Source organism: Myotis lucifugus, unplaced genomic scaffold (genome assembly GCF_000147115.1).
Source record: "Myotis lucifugus unplaced genomic scaffold, Myoluc2.0 scaffold_65, whole genome shotgun sequence".
Lineage (NCBI taxonomy): Eukaryota > Metazoa > Chordata > Mammalia > Chiroptera > Vespertilionidae > Myotis > Myotis lucifugus.
Genome location: NW_005871113.1, coordinates 5,996,327 through 6,015,428, shown reverse-complemented (window position 1 = coordinate 6,015,428; position 19,102 = coordinate 5,996,327). Strand labels below are relative to the sequence as shown.

General features: G+C 49.6%; 2 protein-coding genes across 3 annotated transcripts in view; one reads left to right on the top strand and one right to left on the bottom strand.

The window, feature by feature from the left end:
• CAMK1G (calcium/calmodulin dependent protein kinase IG) overlaps positions 1 to 17,398 on the top strand; it is a 21,771-nt gene extending 4,373 nt beyond the window's left edge. Inside the window, exons 2-12 of one of the 2 annotated variants that reach the window (XM_006089926.3) lie at positions 2,595 to 2,723; positions 5,863 to 5,937; positions 8,313 to 8,451; positions 9,094 to 9,217; positions 10,570 to 10,645; positions 11,962 to 12,074; positions 12,818 to 12,896; positions 14,541 to 14,628; positions 14,861 to 15,282; positions 16,384 to 16,498; positions 16,650 to 17,398. In XM_006089926.3, the coding sequence (XP_006089988.1) occupies positions 2,595 to 2,723; positions 5,863 to 5,937; positions 8,313 to 8,451; positions 9,094 to 9,217; positions 10,570 to 10,645; positions 11,962 to 12,074; positions 12,818 to 12,896; positions 14,541 to 14,628; positions 14,861 to 15,282; positions 16,384 to 16,474 (1,336 nt within the window). In that variant the 3' untranslated portion in view covers positions 16,475 to 16,498; positions 16,650 to 17,398. Of the gene's footprint in view, positions 1 to 2,594; positions 2,724 to 5,862; positions 5,938 to 8,312; positions 8,452 to 9,093; positions 9,218 to 10,569; positions 10,646 to 11,961; positions 12,075 to 12,817; positions 12,897 to 14,540; positions 14,629 to 14,860; positions 15,283 to 16,383 lie in introns of both variants that reach the window. The other variant, XM_023754820.1, reaches the window with a different exon arrangement.
• A 1,235-nt stretch (positions 17,399 to 18,633) lies between these two features.
• The window catches only part of LAMB3 (laminin subunit beta 3), a 35,590-nt gene continuing 35,121 nt past the window's right edge, over positions 18,634 to 19,102 (bottom strand). The window contains exon 22 of the mRNA XM_023754817.1: positions 18,634 to 19,101. Coding sequence (XP_023610585.1) covers positions 19,026 to 19,101 — 76 coding nt within the window. The 3' untranslated portion in view covers positions 18,634 to 19,025. The remainder of the gene's footprint in view (position 19,102) is intronic.

Genomic DNA, 19,102 nt, shown 5'->3' with positions numbered 1-19,102 from the left:
AGGAACAAGACTCGAGAGTGAATCTGAAACGGTTTGCCGAGCAGCCCAAAAATCAAGAGAAGGAGGGAGAAGGATGCCTGGGTGGACAGAGCTTATTCACCGTCTGCCCAGACTTGGGCGGTAGGACTATCAGAAGACAGACACGCTGCCACGTGGCGCTCAGGGAGACCTGCCGCAGCAGCTTCTAAACCCGGCACACCAGAGCCACGGGAGCTTAACCCTAACTGATAACTGGGAAAATGCTTAAGGAAAGGCGACATAATCGTTCAGTTCAACATCAACATACCCCCCTCCTACGTTCAACAGTTGTTAACACTTCACTATATTTCTTTTACACACACACACACACACACACACACACACACACACACTCTCACGTACACTGGTTGCAAGCATCATCATACATCGCTTCCGAATCCTTCTGCCTGCATCTCCTAGGAATAAAGGCATTTTCTTCCATATCCACAATATCATGTTCACCCTCAAAAAATAATTTGCTATTATTTTAGCCCAGGCAATTTTTTTAAAAGAAAAGAAAAAAATACAGGTTCCTGGACCCAGCGATTTGGGAAGACAGAAACCCAGCAGCCAGGAATCTATATTTTAAGTGTTTCCAGTGGCTCTCACGTATCCAGCCCCCGCACTGATTGGGGGCAACCAGGAGGACAAGACAGGTTCAAGTCACTGCTTAGCAGCTAGGGCTGAGGAGAAGCTAAGGGAAAGCACCTCTAGGTGCTCAGGAGGGGGACAGGCAGCCTGGGCTGCAGACCCCACGACTGACCCAGGGGAGGTGCTGTGGGGAGGGGAGCAGGAAGCAGAGCAGACTCCTCCATAGGGGATGCACCAGAATCCCAGGCCAAAGGCCTCTTCTCTCCAATCTTTGGCTCCTCTGCAACAGCCCACCAGGGAGAATAGTCTTTTGCTAAATCTGCCCAGACACCACTCACAATTCCAGGATCCTGGGACAACTGTAGGGGCCCTGGGCACAGCTAGTCTGTAACAGGAAGTCTGTCACCCAAGGTCCAGGCTGCCTCCTTTCACTGCCCAGGAAAACATTTTTTCTCCTTGGCTCCTGCCCCCACCTCTGGCAGCACCCGGGCTCCCAGCAGGAGTGGAGAGCTACTCAGAGCAGGAAATGCAACCAGAACTCTTGAAGCCATTACTCCTGGCTCCGAAGGCGCTGCCTGTCTTGCCTCTTGACCCGAACAACCTTGACTGCTCGAAACTAGCTCTCTGCTCCCCAATCTGACAGCCTGACAGATGGCACAATTAAGTCTCCCAATCCCTCTCCTCTGTCACACACACACACACACACACAAACACACACATATACACACACACACATACACACACACACAGTAGAAAGCAGCCTGAGGCAGAAGAGCAATAACATCACTTCAGATTGCCATGACTGGTGCCACGGACACACACTTTGATGTAAATGACACCCCAGGAAGGCCTCAATTTGATCTCATTGCACAAGAGGACCCAGAGTGGGTGTCAGCTCTGAAATTGGGGGATCATTCATGTGTGGTTGTAGAGGTAAAGGTGAAAGAAGCACTCAGGGTAGACCCTACAAAGTCACGGCTGTGAAGGCCACGTTTCTCAACTCTCCCCTTTTATGAATAAGGAAAGTGGCATCTCACCCCTATCTGCTGCTCCCCACCTCCATGCTCTTTCTCATGCTTCTTCCCCACCCCCAGCTGAAACATCATTTTCAAATGTTTCTCTCCCTCCACTCCCCGACTGGACTAACGCTCATTCATTCCTTTAAACTTGAGCCAGGGTGTTCTTAAGTCAGACAGCCGTGAATTACGTCCTCCTCGGCTATCCCAAATGGTTACTGTACACATTAGGAAAAATCGCCCTTTTCTCTAGCCTCCTGTCTGCTGGGGGGGGGAATGTTCTAATAATTATTATATAAAGCATACAGTGGCTCCAAGGTGAATGGCATCTGCTGGAACTGGCAGCACGCAGCCAGCCCAACCATAGTAGGGGCCATGTCTGAAGTCTCCGTTTTCAGTGATCTCATAACACCTCCTGCTTATCTACAAGTGTCTGTCTCTCACCCTAGATTCTAAGCTAGAGAGAGAAAGATAGAAATATCAGTGTTGAGAGAGAATCATTGATCAGCTGCCTTTGCAGGCCCCCTACTAGGGATTGAGCCCCCAACCCAGGCATGTGCCCTGACCAGGAATTGAACCGTGACCTCCTGGATCATAGGTCAATGCTCAACCACTGAGCGACACGGGCTGGGCTGTAGTGACCTCTCTTTAATGAGTTTCCCAAGTAAAGAAATCTCTCCAAAGCAAAGCAGAGTCTCTGGGAGTCCTTCCCAAATTGTAGATCCAGGAAATAGCACCATATAGTCCCTGAGTCTGTAATAGAATCTTTCCTTTCCCACGCGGTGGATGAAAGAGAGGGCACAATGGCATGTCAGATAGGTTCTGCCATCAACAGTTCATCAGGTGCCCATGATGACAATGAAACTAATGACCTGCCACATCTTCCCCCATTGACACTTCGGTTTTGCCTCCAACAATGCTCTCTAGCCAGCCAGTACTAATTTTTATTTCCCCGTGTCTTCTACTCAGAGGAGCTTTTTCGGAAGTTTTCCTGGTGAAGCAAAGGGTGACTGGGAAGCTCTTCGCCCTGAAGTGCATCAAGAAGTCACCGGCATTCCGGGACAGCAGCCTCGAGAATGAGATCGCTGTGCTGAAAAAGTGAGTGGGTCTTAGGGTTGGCTGAGTACAACTGTGGGGTCACAACATTTCCTTCACAAAGTACCTTCAAGAAGGTCTGGGGCTGGGTTGCTCCCAAAAGGCATTGCTCCCTTTGATTGAGCTAATGGTCAGTTTGATTAACCAGCTAAGTTTAGCCAAAAATCTGTCTTGGCTGATTTTTTTCTCCCAGCCAATTGTCTAGTGAACCAACTAGTAGCAGAGCTGGTTTGTGCACACAGACCAGAGGGTAATTATCTCAAAGGAACAAACTTCAATTGAAGGCCAACCCTAGGAAGAATTGATCATTAAAGAAGCAGTGTAAAACTTGGAAATTAACCTCAATTTGTTCCAAATCAAATGTAGGGTTAATACCCTAAGCATCATGATGGCGGCTATACTAATAAATCATAATGTTTACAGCAGGACTATTGCCGCAAACCCTTGTGGGATTCCTTTGGTGTGCAACAAGTGTAGTAGGCATCAGGACCACAAGGATGAAGCCAGCAGAATTCCTTACCCTCAGGAGCTCACATTTTCTGAGCAGAGACAGAGGTATCATAACAAACTCTATTCCTGTTAGATGTGACTCACACTAGCAGAAGGCAGAGTTTGAAGGAGACAGGGATTCATTTTGCCTGCATGTGTTTTTTTGTGAGTAAGGACTATTAGGTACATTTTCAAAGAAGAGGAATCTTGAAGGATGAGTAAAATTTAATGGAGGCAGGAGGGGCAATGCAGAAAGGGAATGCAGACTGAGAATAACATAAGCTTTAATGTAGAATCTTGGAACTGCAAGGTGTGTTGGGGAAAAGTAAGTATTGGAAGCCCCTGAATTTGCTATCAAGGGACAGGAGATGAAACCAAATAGTCAAGTGGGAACCGATTATAAAGGGTCTTGGCTGTCATGATAAAGACTGTTGACTTTATTTTGTGGGCAAAGAAAAGTCATCAAATGATTTTAAGTAAGAAGTCACATAATCAGATTTCTATTTAGAAACCCTGTCTTAAGCATGGAATGGAGAATGCCAGCCTAGAGGATGGGAGATCAATTACACGACTTTCTCAAGCGAAGAGGATACAAGCAAAGTAGTGGCAGGATCATGTAATGGCCAGAAGACCAAGGTTAGGAGGCATTTCAGAGAGAGAAGTGATTGAGTTGGGGTTGACTGGTAAGATCATAAAAGAAAAAAGCATTAAAAATGACTCTGAGATTGAGTGATTAAGTGGACAGTTACATCATCCTTGGGATAGAAAGCAAAAAGGACGTCTAGGCTTGGAGGAAATAGAAAGAGATTGATTGGAGCACGATGAATATATGTATCCACTTATCTCTACATGAAGGTATCTGGTAGGATGTTAGAGTTATAGCTCTGGGCTTCAGGGAGATTAAAGCAGAGAGCCAGGCTGGTGTGGCTCAGTGGTTGAGTATTGACCCATGAACCAGGAGGTTAGGGTTTGATTCCTGGTCAGGGCCCATGCCTGGGTTGCAGGCTTGATCCCCAGTAGGAGGTGTGCAGGAGGCAGCCGGCCAATGATTCTCTCTCATCATTGATGTTTCTCTCTCTTCCTCTCTCTGAAATCAATAAAAATATTTGTTTTAAAGCAGAGAGGGACTCTAGACTCATTGAAAGCAAGGTGGTCTTTGATATTATTGTATTGTATCATCAGTCCCTAACAGCACAGATACATAAACAGCCATAAACACTTGTTCAGTGAGTGAATCATCAACAAATTGATGTTAGTTTTGTCAGCTTGTATGTATAATTGAATCCATCAGATCACTGCTGCAAGAAGTGATCTATATTTTTAGAAATGATCTATATTTTTAGAAATGTCTAAAAGATGATAGATATTATTAAGTACTAGAAGCCCGGTGCATGAAAATTGTGCACAGCTAGGGTCCCTAGGCCAATTGGGGGCCTCCCTTCATTCCACACCACCCCCTGGTGGTCAGCGCAGGTCATAGAGAGCGATAGAACTCCCGGTCTCCTGGTGGAACTCCTGTAGGGACACTTTGCATATTAGCCTTTTATATATATAGATGTGTTTACTATTCCCCAGGCACTGTACTAAGCATTTGACATGCATTTTTTAATACTTATATAACCCTATAAGACAGATCTTTGAAGATGAGGAAAGTGAGGCTTAGAAGAGTTGAATAAGCCAGTCAGTTACTCAATAATAAATGCCTGAGCTAGATCTGAACTCTGACTTAGAGTCTAAGTTCTTAATCCCTGTGTTGCACAACCATGAGTCATACTTCCTAGAAATTTTCTTCCTGGACAGCCATGCACTGAATTGCTGATTGGAAAGCCAAGCCTGTAGATAATATGATTGTTCTGCTTGCCCCCACCTCTGAGTAATCCCAGCAAAGGTCATCCGGGGCAAGATTTCCCCACCTCAGCTCTATTGACATTTTCGACCAGATCATTCTTTGTTGTGTTGGGGCTGCCCTGTGCATTGTAGGATGTTTAGCAGCATTTCTGCTTCTAACCACTGAATGCCTGCAACATCTCTCCCGTCACCAGTCATAATAATCATAAATGTCTTTAGCTATCGCCAGATATCCTCTGAGGGACAAAACAGCCCCTGATTGAGAATCATTGACATCCCATAGAAATGAACCCCCAAATGAGCATCTACCTTCTCACAATATCCTGGAACAAAAAGTTTGCAACACTTTCTCCACGGTTACCCATGAGGAGGCCTCGCTAACCTAAGTCCCTCCTGTTGTAGTAGCCTTTCTTCATGCAATGTTTCTGAAAGAGACCTGGATACCCATGGTGTAGACTAGCCTAGTGGTCAATGCTCCCTTAACCTTCCTCAGGTCTTTTAAACTTTCTCTTTTAATAAGTTGGAATAGATCCTTAAAGTAAAAAATGAAATGTTTGTTCCCTAAAGGCAGGATGATCAATTATCCATTCAAAAATATGGACTGAGCACCACTCTGGGAATCTTTTTCCTGGGATTTCTTTGTGATGGCCTATGTGTTAGGAAGGCTTCATAAGGACCCTCTTTTCCTAAATATTGTCATCAAAAGTCTCCAACAGAAATAAGAGTCTCTAGTTGGGCTGGGTCAGCATCCTTTGTCTAGATGACCTAACCCACATGCCTTTCACCATGACCTTACTTTCCCCAGGATCAAGCATGAAAACATCGTGACCCTGGAGGACATCTATGAGAGCGCCACTCACTACTACCTGGTCATGCAGCTGTAAGTAAAGGTGACCTGGGGCCTCAGAGGCCTGGAGGAGGCTGGTTGGTGATGAGGGAAGGATGGTGATTAAATGTCAAGAATTAGCTCAAGAGGATCTGAAATGCCAAGAGCCCTTTTAGGATCAGTATGCCTCTGGGTGTGGACCTGTTCTTTATGGATCCGGGGATAAAGCTAGGGTTGATTATTGAGTTGGTACATACCAGCACAGCCTTACTAGTTGTTAAAAATATTTTCTACCAGTCAGCGAGTAGCTGTGATCCTAACCTATCCATCCTCCCTCCTGGCCCAGTCCCTTCCATCTGGACCTCCCCACAACACTACAATTGAAGGGGTAATGCCTGGCAAAGCTGGGGCCTCCAAAACCCTTCTCTGGCCCCATGGCTTGTGTCCATTTTGACCAGTCATGATGAGCAAAGTAGATAATAAATGTTTTAACATCACTCCAGGGTAAAATTACTATGGGAGTAGAAGCCACAGGTAGATAGATTTTAATTCAATATAAAGAAAGACTTGCTCGAAAGGGAGTCACCCAAAGTTAAAAACAGGCTGTGATTGTGAGTGCGTTCATGTGTAGGACTGAAATGTTGCCTCATTAGGAAGGTCTCCCCATCACTGTCATATCCAAATAAGAGTTCTGCCTGAGGGGACTGCTGTAGGGTTGGTCAGTGCTCCCAAAGACTCAGTATTGGGCTCAGAGACACTAGTTATAAAGTATACACACACTCACACACACACACACTCATCACTGCAATTTCAGCGTAACTGGATGCAATGTTTTTGGCTGACAGGCTAATTCAGGGGTGGGCAAACTTTTTGACTCGAGGGCCACAATGGGTTCTTAAACTGGACCGGAGGGCCGGATCAAAAGCATGGATGGAGTGTTTGTGTGAACTAATATAAATTCAAAGTAAACATCATTACATAAAAGGGTACGGTCTTTTTTTTTTTAGTTTTATTCATTTCAAACGGGCCGGATCTGGCCCGCGGCCGTAGTTTGCCCACGGCTAGGCTAATTCCTCAGAAACTCTAATGAACTAACTCTGGCCTCAGCAGCTTATTAACCCCTGGGCTCACCTGAGGCCCAGTGAATAGCAATAGCAAGCAGTCAAGGGAGTAAGGTTGGGGGAGGACCCAGAGCATCATAACAAGTGAGCAGGGACCATGTGGCACCTCAGTGAAGCCAGAATTATCACATAGTCATTCAGATGGCTAAGAGGAGGCAGAAAGGTAGGAAGATTCAGAAGTCACTGAAGAACCACCAAGCCTCCCAGAGCACCAGCCCCAGGACCCAGGATACTCTGAGTCAGGAGTTCTTAGTTGTGGACAAAGAGTAACTTTCTCTCATGGGCCTCCAGCTCCCATAACAGAGTCCAGAGCATCAAGACAGAAGCAGAAGGAGTAGGATGTCATGCATTTTTATTGGAGAAATTCAACATCTTTAGTACTGCATGGCCCTCACATGGGTGCATAGCCACATCTTATGTCATGAGCAGTAGAAGGGGATTGGAGCCCCTGACTCGTGGTTGAAGTAGTCTGGGATATTTATCCCAGAGAAGGACTTAGAAAAGTATTCCAGTGCACATACCTGAAAAGATTCATGTGATAGGATGTTGTTTTTGTTCTGTGTGGCCCTCATGGGCCCAATGGTGGCATTAATGTCTGCCGGTAGAAACTACAGGGTGTCGGTTCATCATAGAGCTAGAAATATTGAGGTGACAAAATATGAGACCGTCTATCTTAAAAGGTAGTGAGTTCTCTGCCACCGATGTGTCCAATACTTACTAGAAAACTTCTAGGCAAAAATAGTCTAGATGGTACTCAAGAGATGGGAGTCAGACTTGATCTTAAAACTCCCCTAAATCATAAGATGCCATATACCATGTGAGCCTCAAACTACCCCTACAACTCCACCCCATACTTTCACCTTTAGGTGGCCCAATTTGACAAAATGAGGAAAGAATTCCCGACATAAGCACAGAATTCTCATTTGCACACCTCTCTGCCTAATTTCAGTTTCACTTCTCTCTTTCATCATTTCTTCTTCCCTGCGTCCTAGGCCTGGAGAGAAGGCAGATAAGAAATAATTCCCAGAAAGGAATTATTGGCTTCTTGGGAAACCCTGACCAGGGGCGTTTTACATTTCAAAGGATGTTTCCAGGGAGAGATCAATGGTTGGCCCAAAAAGTGACTCCCTAGCAATATCATTCCAGGTACCTGAAGGAGGCATTCTGAGACTGGAGTGGCAGGTCCTCCTTGAGCAGTCAGGGGTACCTGTCTGTTTTGCCACAGCTGTGTCCCCATGATGACAGAGCAAACCCATTCAGATGACCTGAAATAAGAGCTGGATTCCTGCCTTTGCCCTGTGCCCACAGTGTTTCCGGTGGGGAGCTCTTTGACCGGATCCTGGAGCGGGGTGTCTACACAGAGAAGGACGCCAGCCTGGTGATCCAGCAGGTCTTGTCAGCTGTGAAATACCTCCACGAGAATGGAATCGTCCACAGAGACTTAAAGGTGCCAGGGCGGGCCCTCGTTTGGGGGGGAAGGGGAGGAGAGACAGAGAAATGATCCTTTAGGAAGGTGCCAGGGTCATGGGCAGTCTGAGCTCTGTAAAATGGAGAGGGCTGGACTGGCTAACTCCTAAGGCCCTTTCTGCCCTTAGATTGAACAAATCTTGGATGAATGAGCAATCATTGTCAATTTGTACCTCAGCCTTTTCTGCACCTTTCACCAGTCCTTACCTTATTTGGCTACCGAGATAATCCACAGTTTCTGGGACCCAGCCACGGTCGTACTCAAATGTAACAAATACTTACTGAGGGTCAGCATTGCACCAGGCATGTGCCAAACTTTGGAGAGGTCAGAGATAGTTAACCAAAGGTTAATTCCTTCAAAAAACAGCAAGGGTACTCGGGAATGAGGCGAGAGAGGGATTAGTACCTTAAGGCTGTAAAGCTAAGCAAAGTCAAGGCCATAAGCAAAATACAGAATGATGGGGTACAGGAGTTGAGGGTGCAGGTAGGAGGCAGGAGAGAATGGGGGAGAGATGAGTCTGGCCTTGAAGTCAGGGGCCCAGGGTGCAGCTTCCCAAGAAATTATATATCAGGGAGGAGAAGAGATGTGTGTTTCAGATTGTGATATCCTCCTCACCCACAGCCTGAAAACCTGCTGTACCTCACCCCTGAAGAGAATTCTAAGATCATGATCACAGACTTTGGTCTGTCCAAGATGGAACAGAGTGGTGTCATGTCCACTGCCTGTGGTACCCCAGGCTATGTTGGTGAGTCTGGGAACAGGAGGGAGGATGACCAATTGGCTACATTTGACCACATAGATGTTATTCACCGAGAGGGACGTGAGTCACAGTTGTGAGAAGTCAGGGTTCAATTTCAGGGATGATCCAAGTAGAACAATCACTTATGAGGTTCAGGGACAGCCAATCCATTGATCTCTAAACTACCCCTGCTGCTCCCAAGCCTACACAGCCTACCCCAACTTCTGCCTTTGTCTTTCAGGCTATACAAGGGAGAGAGACACAGTCACAAACTCAGAAACCTTTAGACAGTGAAGGATTGTCCACTAGCCCCCTTTCTTTTCTCCCACTTGAAAGGAAACCTCAGCCTCCCAGTTGTTGGTATCCTGGGGGCATAGTGCTGAGTTTGTATCTAAGGAACCCCCAAATCACGCCCTAGGAAACTGGCAGAAGTGGGGCCTCCTGCCTAAGCAGGAGGCTTCCAGAGCCCCCCAAAAAGTAAGAGCAGGCAAGATACCAGGTGAGAGCAATTCTGAGATCCCTGGGGGAGAAAGCCCAGACTCAGAGCACCCACTTCTGCCCCTTCCCTCTTAGTCAGTCCTCACCGGGTTGGGGTTAGGAAGTGGGAAGTACAACCCTGACTCAACGGAGAGAATGGGCACTCGCCCTAAAAGAGAGGTTGGTACTTACTGTTAGGTATTTAGTCCCACTGGGCACAAAGCTCTGGTGTCTGTGATCAATACAGACGACAGATAAATGCCCCAGAGCTCCCAATCAGTGGAAGACATGGCTCATTCCCTCGTGGAGCTCATGATCTGATCAGGCAGACTAAGCCCAGACCTCAGAAGGCACCACAGACTGATGGGACAGGTACAGCCGGCCCTCGGGGAGTTCCTCACTTGACAGGGGAGACTCAGTCTCTACCTTCATGGAGATCCTGATCTAGTCAGAGAGAGACATTCCTTAACATGCAGGTTTTTCCATAGCCCTTGCCCTGGGGATCCCCAGTCTAAGTGGGGAGACACAGGACCTGCCTTCAGAAAGCACTCAGTCCAATGGGCGACACATAGCCCTGAGATCTTCAGTCTGAACAGAGTCATAGGCCCTGTCCTGGGGACCTCCTAGTTCAATGGAAGAAGATTAGTCTGATGGGAAAGACACAGTCCCTGCCCTAGGGGAGTTTGCAGCCTCATGGGCCCAAATGGCTAAGAGGAGGCAGAAGAGTGGGAAGATTGAGTCAGGAATTCTTAGTTGTGGACAAAGAACTCAAAGGATAAATAAATAAATTTATCCTCTTCTCTAAGCCTCTTCCTGACCTTCAGCCCCCAACCCACAGCCCTCTCGTCATGCCCAGGCTTGACTCTGCCTTTGGTTTGCAGCTCCGGAAGTGTTGGCCCAGAAACCCTACAGCAAAGCTGTGGATTGCTGGTCCATTGGCGTCATCACTTACATATTGTGAGTAGAAGCTGTCATTGGCTCAGTTCCTGGGAATTCTCAGATCCTGCTCACCCCCTCTTCTCCTGTCCTCTGTCTCAGCTCCTCAAGTGGCATCCACCTCCAAAGCATGTGCATATACATGTGCGCACACACACACACACACACACACACACACATGCTTGCTCACACAGCTCCACCTGCCCTGGTGTCTACCAGGTAATAAAAACAGCTCAGTAGGAATGCACTGTTCAGCCACCTGGTAGTCCGTCTTCCTGCCCCCTTTACTGCATGTGCTGAGTCCTGCTCTGTGGAATGAGCAGCGAAAAGGGGAGAGGCCAAGCGAAGCTCAGAAGCCACGTGGGCACAATGTTCACATCTAAGATTTTCCTCCTGGTGATGTCAGCCCAAGGCCAAGCGATGGCCTGGATGAGCCTGGTCATTGCTCCTCCCCACACATTCCCAGGCTCTCCTTTCCAAACCTGCTTGCCATCCCTCCCCCTCCAGTCCTCCTCACCTGTAGTGAACTTTGCTCTTAGAAAAAATAACCTACTGTTTGTTAGTTATTTACCACTTAATGTGGATTCAGTTCTCTATTTCCTTAGCTTATGATGAATAATGACTCTCATTCATTCATTTACTCCACAAATATTCACTGTCTGCCTGCCCTGTGCCAATCACTGGTTTAGGTACTAAATAATAAAAAACAAAACAGCCTTTAAAATCCCTCATGAAGCTTACACTCAAGGATGGACATTCTACCATCCTTCTTAAAGATATTTTATATCGCCCTAGCCGGTTTGGCTCAGTGGATAGAACGTCGGCCTGTGCACTGAAGGGTCCTGGGTTCAATTCCAGTCAAGGGCATATACCTTGGTTGCAGGCTCCTCCCAGGCCTGGGCCTTGGTCATAGCTCATGCAGGAGGCAACCAATTGATGTGTTAATCTCACATCAATGTTTCTCTCTGTCTTCCCCTGTCTCTTCCACTCTCTCTAAGAATCAATGCAAAACTATTCTCGGGTGAGGATTTTTTTAAAATGGAGGGGAAAAAGAAAGATATTTTATATCATCTGGGAGTCAGGGGAGGTACAGGGAGAGGTGGCAAGGATTTGGGGGAAGAATGTCCAAAGGGGCCTTCCAGGGCTGCCTGTTCCAAGCTTTGGCTGCTGCAAAAACACTTGATGGGACCTGCACTATTCCTGAGTCAGAGGCAGACCCCCGTCCTGGTCACGCTGCTGGGGGGACCCTTGTTGCCTGCCTGTGTGCCGGTGGGAGGCTGGCCCGTGGGGAGAGGCTGGCCCAGGAACAGCAGCGTGGCCCTCCTGTTCCACTGCAGGTTGTGTGGGTATCCTCCTTTCTACGAAGAAACTGAGTCTAAGCTTTTTGAGAAGATCAAAGAAGGCTACTATGAGTTTGAGTCTCCATTCTGGGATGACATTTCTGAGTCAGGTAAGGCCGGTGGGTGTGAATGACAAGATAACAGGCTCAAGGCAGAGGCTGCCGAGAGAAAAGAGCTTAACAAAGGATGACAGCGAGCTCTTGAAAGTCCCTGGGGAATCTTACGGAAAACGGGCTGCCAGAGAGGGTGGAGAAATCTTTATCTGGTTCAAAAGCCAAATATATTCTGCGCATCTAAGGTTCATGCTTTCGCTTTCCCCGGAGACAGAACCACAGCCTGCCTGGGAAAAGCAGGGAGGTAGTCCATGTGAGGGGGCAGGAGGTACAGCCAGGAGAGTCTTCCAGCAGGACTGGCAAAACCAAGGCCAAGTTTTGCCTTTTACACACCGAGACCAAGACCGTGCCGCGTCCCTGTGTGTGAAAGGCTATCATTGCATGTTGTTGGACCCATTACATAGAGATCAGAGCTGGGAAGAGCCAGCGCTCACATGCGCGCCCACGTGTGGGTGCTGGCCCCTGAATGGTGTAAATACACACGCTGGGGCCTCGTGACGAGAGGCGGACGTGCACTGCGACGTGGGTGAGGCTGAGGAGAGCCTCTCTTTGGTGCTTTCTGGTGGGTTGTTGTTAGGTGGTTTGGAATTTTTTTTTAATCTCTTTTTAAGACTCTTAAAATTGCCTCTTTGGAAGATTAGCTAAAAGATGCATTCACTGCCACCCACCAGCCGGAAGTGAATTTCCATCAGTCATGAAACCTGCTCCTTAGCCGCTGTGTCTTTGATTGCTCCTCTTAGCCAAGGACTTTATTTGCCACTTGCTGGAGAAAGACCCGAGTGAGCGGTACACCTGTGAGAAGGCCCTGAGGCACCCCTGGTGAGTGAGGACTGGGGTGGGCTCAATCTCCAACCCGTGGCTCCCCAGATTCCACGCTGACCGGTCCACATGGAGTGTGTCCCTGGAGTCTGCTTGCCCTGAGCTGTCCACTGTTGTGGCATCCGGGGAGCACAGGCGTGTTCATCGGGTCCAGCCAGAGACGCACACAGCATTCCATTAAGTGGGCTCAGACCCCAGGGTGGCGGCTGGGCCATCTAGTCAAGTGCCATGGGCAGCAGCTAGGCTCGGTGTCAGCACTGGAGGGCAACACTCAGCCCTAGTTACCCAAGAGGCAGCTCTGTCTATCCCTCAGAGCATCATTTAACTCTACTCTGCGGTCAAAACCTGCTCCATATGAGGTGATCTGAGAACGATCACAACTCATGAAGGAGGTCAATAACATCTTGGAACACCTCCTTTTCTTCTTGCTACACCCCTGCTCAAGAATTGACAACAGCTCCCTGTTTCCTACCGCAGCAATCCCAGAATCCTTTGCCTTTCCAGGTTTTCCCTAATCTGGCCTGACCTCCCACTTTACTTCCCGGGATTCCCAACACACCTTCTCTGTTCCGGAAAGGCCTATGAGCTATACATCTGCCCCTGCCTTCCCCATCCCCGTATACCAAGCTCTTTCTGAATTGCACCTTGGGTTATACCAGTGGCCGGCAAACTGCGGCTCGCAAGCCACATGTGGCTCTTTGGCACCTTGAGTGTGACTCTTCCACAAAATACCGACTTCTGCGCATGGGCCACGAAGTTTCAATCGCACTGTACATGCACGCCCGCACGTGGTATTTTGTGGAAGAGCCACACTCAAGGGGCCAAAGAGCCACATGTGGCTCGCGAGCCTCAGTTTGCCGACCACTGGACCATTTTCCTCACCTGGAAGATGCTGCCTCTGGCCTTGCATGTAGCATCCTTCAGGATCCAGAGTGGTCTCAGCCCTTCCCTGAAGCCATGGTTCCTCGGTCCCTGACGTGAAGCAAGCCCCCAGGGATCAGGACCACGTCTGTTCCTTCGCTGGGTTGCTTAGTACCACGTCTGTTCCTTCGCTGGGTTGCTCAGTGAGGAACACTGAGAGACGCGTGAATAGAGGCTGAGGGGACAGGAAAAGGGCCGCCTATATTGGGTGGCCTCACTGGGGAAGGTTTCCAGCAGGAGGTGGGTTCTGAGCAAATTTTGAGCTAAGGGATGGTGACAACCCAAGTGCCTCTGACCCAGGGGTCAGTAAACTTTTTATATAAAAAGCCAGATAGCAAATAGTTTAGGCTTTGCTGGACATGCCACCTCTGCGGCAGCTCGTCAATCTGCCTTAAAAGCACGGAAGCAGCCATAGCCCATCCCTGAATGAAGGGGCATGTCCATGTCCCAGTAAGACTTTTTTTACAAAAGCGGCAATAGGTAGATTTGACCTACACACCGGAGTTTGCTGATCCTACTCCATCTAAAGCAAGTTTTGGTTTTGCCAAAGCACAGACCCCTGCAGACTTTCCCAGGGGACAGAGGAGCTCGGATTCCAGCCTTCCCTGCTGTAGGCCACCCTCTCCTTGGGCTCCTCTTGGTTTAACCTGGACCTACATGCACAGTCTCCTGGCTGAGTTCCCTTAGGCGTCCACTATCCAGGTGTCCCCTCTGCATCCACAGGATTAACGGGAACACAGCCCTCCACCGGGACATCTACCCCTCAGTCAGCCTTCAGATCCAGAAGAACTTTGCCAAGAGCAAGTGGAGGGTAAGTGGTCCTCCCAGGAGGCCGCAGGCTGCTCTGGGCCCCTGGAGGCTGGGCTGGGGCAGGGCTAGTGGAGGGCTTTCCTTGAAGGTTCCCAGCAGATACTGGTATTCCCTGGACCCTCTCTGAACTGAGAAGTGGGCATTTTGGTTTCAAGAGGCCACAGGGCAAAGGGAAAGTAAGCCCTGCGGCCCTCTGAGACTGGAGATGGCCAAGGCCGGTCTTGCCTCCTTAGCAAGCCTTCAACGCAGCCACCGTGGTGCACCACATGAGGAAGCTGCACATGAACCTGCACAGTCCCGGCGTCCGCCCCGAGATGGAGAACAGGCCTCCCGTCACGAAAGCCTCAGAAGCTTCGAGACCCAGCTCCCCTGAGATCACCATTATTGAAGCCCCCGCCCTGGACCAGAGCGTGGCCCTCCCTGCCCTGACCCGGCTGCCCTGCCAGCATAGCCTCCGGCCCACAGCTCCTGGAGGCAGGTCCCTCAACTGCCTGATCAACGGCTCCCTCCGCATCAGCAGCAGCCTGGTGCCCATGCAGCACGGGCCCCTGGCGGTGGGGCCCTGTGGCTGCTGCGCCAGCTGCTTGAGCATCGGGAGCAAAGGGAAGTCCTCCTACTGCTCTGAGCCCTCACTCTTCAAAAAGGCCAACAAAAAGTACGTGTTTTATTTTTCTTTAAATATGGTTTTATTGGTGCTTAGAGAGAGAGGAAGGGAGAGGGATAGAGAGATAGAAACATCAATGAGAGAGAAACATCATTGATCAGCTGCCTCCTGTACACCCCCTACTGGGGATTGAGCCTGCAAACCAGACATGTGCCCTTGCAGGGTATCGAACTGGTGACCTCTTGGTTCCTGGGTCAATGCTCAACCACTGAGCCACACCAGCCAGGCAAAAAGTATGTATTTTCACCCAAAGACAGAGATCTTGCCCTACTCAGCCTGGGTCTGAAAGAACTCAGGCAACGAGCTAAAATAAATTGATGAAAGGATCTCTCCCACTCAAGGCAGCTCCATAGGGTCAGGGGTCAGAGCTCTGGATCAGGGGTCAAGGGAAATGCTGTCCTTCCCACCCACTAGCTGTGTGGCCATTAACAAATCAATGCCTCAGCCTCTATTTTGCTCATCTGTAAAATGGGTTCATTGAATTATATTTACCTGCTCAGCCTGCCTCACAGAGGCACTATAAAAGTTTGGTGATGCAACAGGAATTATAAATGCCTGCAGAAACCTGGGTGTATGTGAATGAATGAGCATTACATTCCTTGAGTTTCTAGGGCCTCGGTGTTTTGCGTGGAGGAAGGGGACTTGCTTGTCATTTGTCTTTTCTGCAAGTGCTTGTAATTTCTGAACTGCCGAGAGCAAATATGTCAAACTCAAAGGCTAACACGGGCCAAATAAAGAAGGCATGCGGGCCAGGAGTTTGAAATGCTTGGCCTAGAGCAGTGGTCGGCAAACTGTGGCTCGCGAGCCACATGCGGCTCTCTGGCCCCTTGAGTGTGGCTCTTTCTAAGCCTTAGGAGTACCCTAATTAAGTTAATAACAATGTACCTACCTATATAGTTTAAGTTTAAAAAAATTGGCTCTCAAAAGAAATTTCAATCGTTGTACTGTTGATATTTGGCTCTGTTGACTAATGAGTTTGCCGACCACTGGCCTAGAGAAAGGGCTGAGTGGATGCCACAGGCACTGAAAACTATCTGGGCTCTTCTTCCCGCATCAATGACATCATAGCCTGCTGCCCCACTTCCTCTCCAGGAACTTCAAGTCCGAGGTCCTGGTGCCCGTCAAAGCCAGCGGCAGCTCCCACTGCCGGGCGGGGCAGACTGGAGTCTGTCACATTATGTGATCCCTGTGTCACTGCAGCTTTCAGGTGAGGGGACTAGAGGCAGGAGGGCTGGGCGGGGAGCCTGGTGGGGGAGCTTCTATCCCAGGAGGAAAGCCCCATCCCAGAGTCTGAATAATAGGGTCTGAGGGGTGCCAGCAGGGCACCCCCACTCCACCCTGCACCCTTTCCTCTGCAGGAGAGATGGCCAACTCTTCTCTGCCCTTCCGAACCTGGGTCTACTCTGCAGCAGGAGGAGGGGAGCAAGCGGGGCAAGGCGTGGCAGGAGCAATTTCTGGTCAGAAGCAGCCAACTGCTTCCGCCTGGGGCAGCCCCTCACGCAGGCCCAGGCGTGAGCCTCCGGATAACAAGGCCTCTGAAGCTGTGGGCAGGAGGAACGGCACCCGCCGGCTTCCAGGTCGCCCCGGCCTGCTGCTCTGTGCCCCGCTCCCCACGTGCCGTGGCTCTGTGCAGTGTGCGTAGGTAGCTCTTGCCCAGGTCTGTGTTGTGTGTCTTGAAAAGCTTAACAGGCTGGCCAGGCTGTGTCACCCTCAGAGCAAAGCCATAAGGAGCATCTACCCAGACTCCCCACTCAGCACTCACTCGCTCCTGCCTCTCAGGCCTCCATCCCTGTGGCCAGGATGGGCTCACCAGTGTAGTCGCCTGCCCATCCCATCCGCATGAATGACGGGCAGCTGGGCGGTCTGTCTGTGCGCTCTCCAGGGAATTTCTAACTCCAGGATTGGCTCCTCACTGTGCCGAGACCCCCAGCCCACCCCAGCCCACTTCTGAGCCAGCTCCCTCCCCGCCCCAGTCCAAAGGCAATGCCACACCCTCCAAGATGATACAGGAAGAAAACCATGACTAAGTACTGTAAGGAGTAATATCCTGGCCAGATGCCCTCCGCACACACCCAATTAAGTAAAAACTGGAAGTTGACTGTTTTCATTGCAGCCAGTAAGTCTAACTCTGCCTCTGCTCCCTTCTCTCCCTGAGAGTCAGGCGTTCTTATCGCTCCCCACTTTTCTTGCCATCCGACCCCCTTTCGGCTTCATGCTCAGTGTTGTGCTCAATAAATGGACATATGAGGCTTCCTTTGGTTCTTTTTTAAAAAAAACACACACACATTTTTATTGATTTCAGAGAGGAAGGGAGAGGAAGAGAGATAGAAACATCAATGATGAGAGAGAATCATTGATCTGCCTCCTGCATGCCCTCTACTGGGGATGGAGCCCGCAACCCAGGCATGTGCCCTGACCGGGAATCAAACCATGACCTCCTGGTCCATAGATGGACCCTCAATCACTGAGCCATGCTGGCTGGGCTCCTTGGGTTCTTCTAAAGTCAGAAGCAGCTCGAACTTGTGCGCATGTGTGGAGAGGAAAGTGCATGGAGAGGTTGAGGCCAGGAAGGACCTAGCAAACATGGACCGGGAGCACGCGGTGTGCCAGGCACCTGGCGATGGGAGTTAACATACTGACCCATTGACTCCTCACAAGGACCCCTTGGAGCCCAGGTGGTCCAGCTGCAGCCTCCATGCTCCTAATGGCTGTATGAGAAGAGCATGAAGTTGAGGCCCAGCCCTGCCCTGCCACATCCATGACCCTGGGGAAGTGATGGAACCCTCCGTGTCACCTTGGTTTCCTCATTTGTCAGATGAGAACAGCGCCACCTACATCATGAAATAGTGCAGACCACGTGTCCTGCCCAGTGTCAATAGATAATATGCCTAATAACGACCAAGATGTTCCTATAGATAAATGTCTAGCCCAGTGCCTGGGCTATGGCAGCACACAAACCCTCAGGCCATTTCCATATCCACGCCCCATACACACACAAACACACGTCCATTACAACTTCTCTTTGAGATCCCAAAACACAGAGGTTCTGGTCGTAGTGCTGCTTCTAGAAGCCGTGTGAATGTGGACACCTTGCTTCCCTTCTCTGGATTTCTATTCCTCGTCTATAAACGTGAAATCAGGTCATTGTTTAAAGATGAAAGGGCTCCTTGGGTCTCTAGAGGATGGAATCTGCCAGGCCCTGGCACAAAGGGGCTGGGTCCCCCTACGGTTGGGTGATGAGCAAGCTGGAGGAGCCGCGTGGGGCAGCCGACAGCTCCTACACCACCAGGCCTGGGGAGGCAGACACACGGGATAAAGCGTCACTTTATGGGAGACAGACTATTTTCCTTCTTGGAACCTCCAGGCTCCTTTCCAAAGATTTTATTGGGCCTTTTCACGTGTACATCATTTGCGTTAAGTTTCTGTGTGGGTCCAGGATTCAGCCTCAATGGAGAATGAAGAGCGAGGATACTTCCCAGCCTAGCTCCCTCCATTTGAGAGCTCCTGGTCACAAGGGTATGGCTCATCTCTGCCATTCCTGTCCCTCACATGTGGCTGTCCATCCGCTCAGCCTCAGCGGCGGCCCAGAGTAATATTAGCTGCACATCAGGGGTGGTCCCAGCGGTGCTTTCAGCAGCATAAAAGGAGCTGGAAAGCATTCCAAACCAGTCTGCTCCCCCCACCAAAAAAAAAAAGAGGGCAGATGCGTGGGGCCCGGGCTGGCAGCTGGAGCATCACTTGCAGGTGGCGTAGTAGAGCACCCGCTCATTGATGTGGTCGCGGATCTGCTCCACGTGCTTCTCCAGCCCCG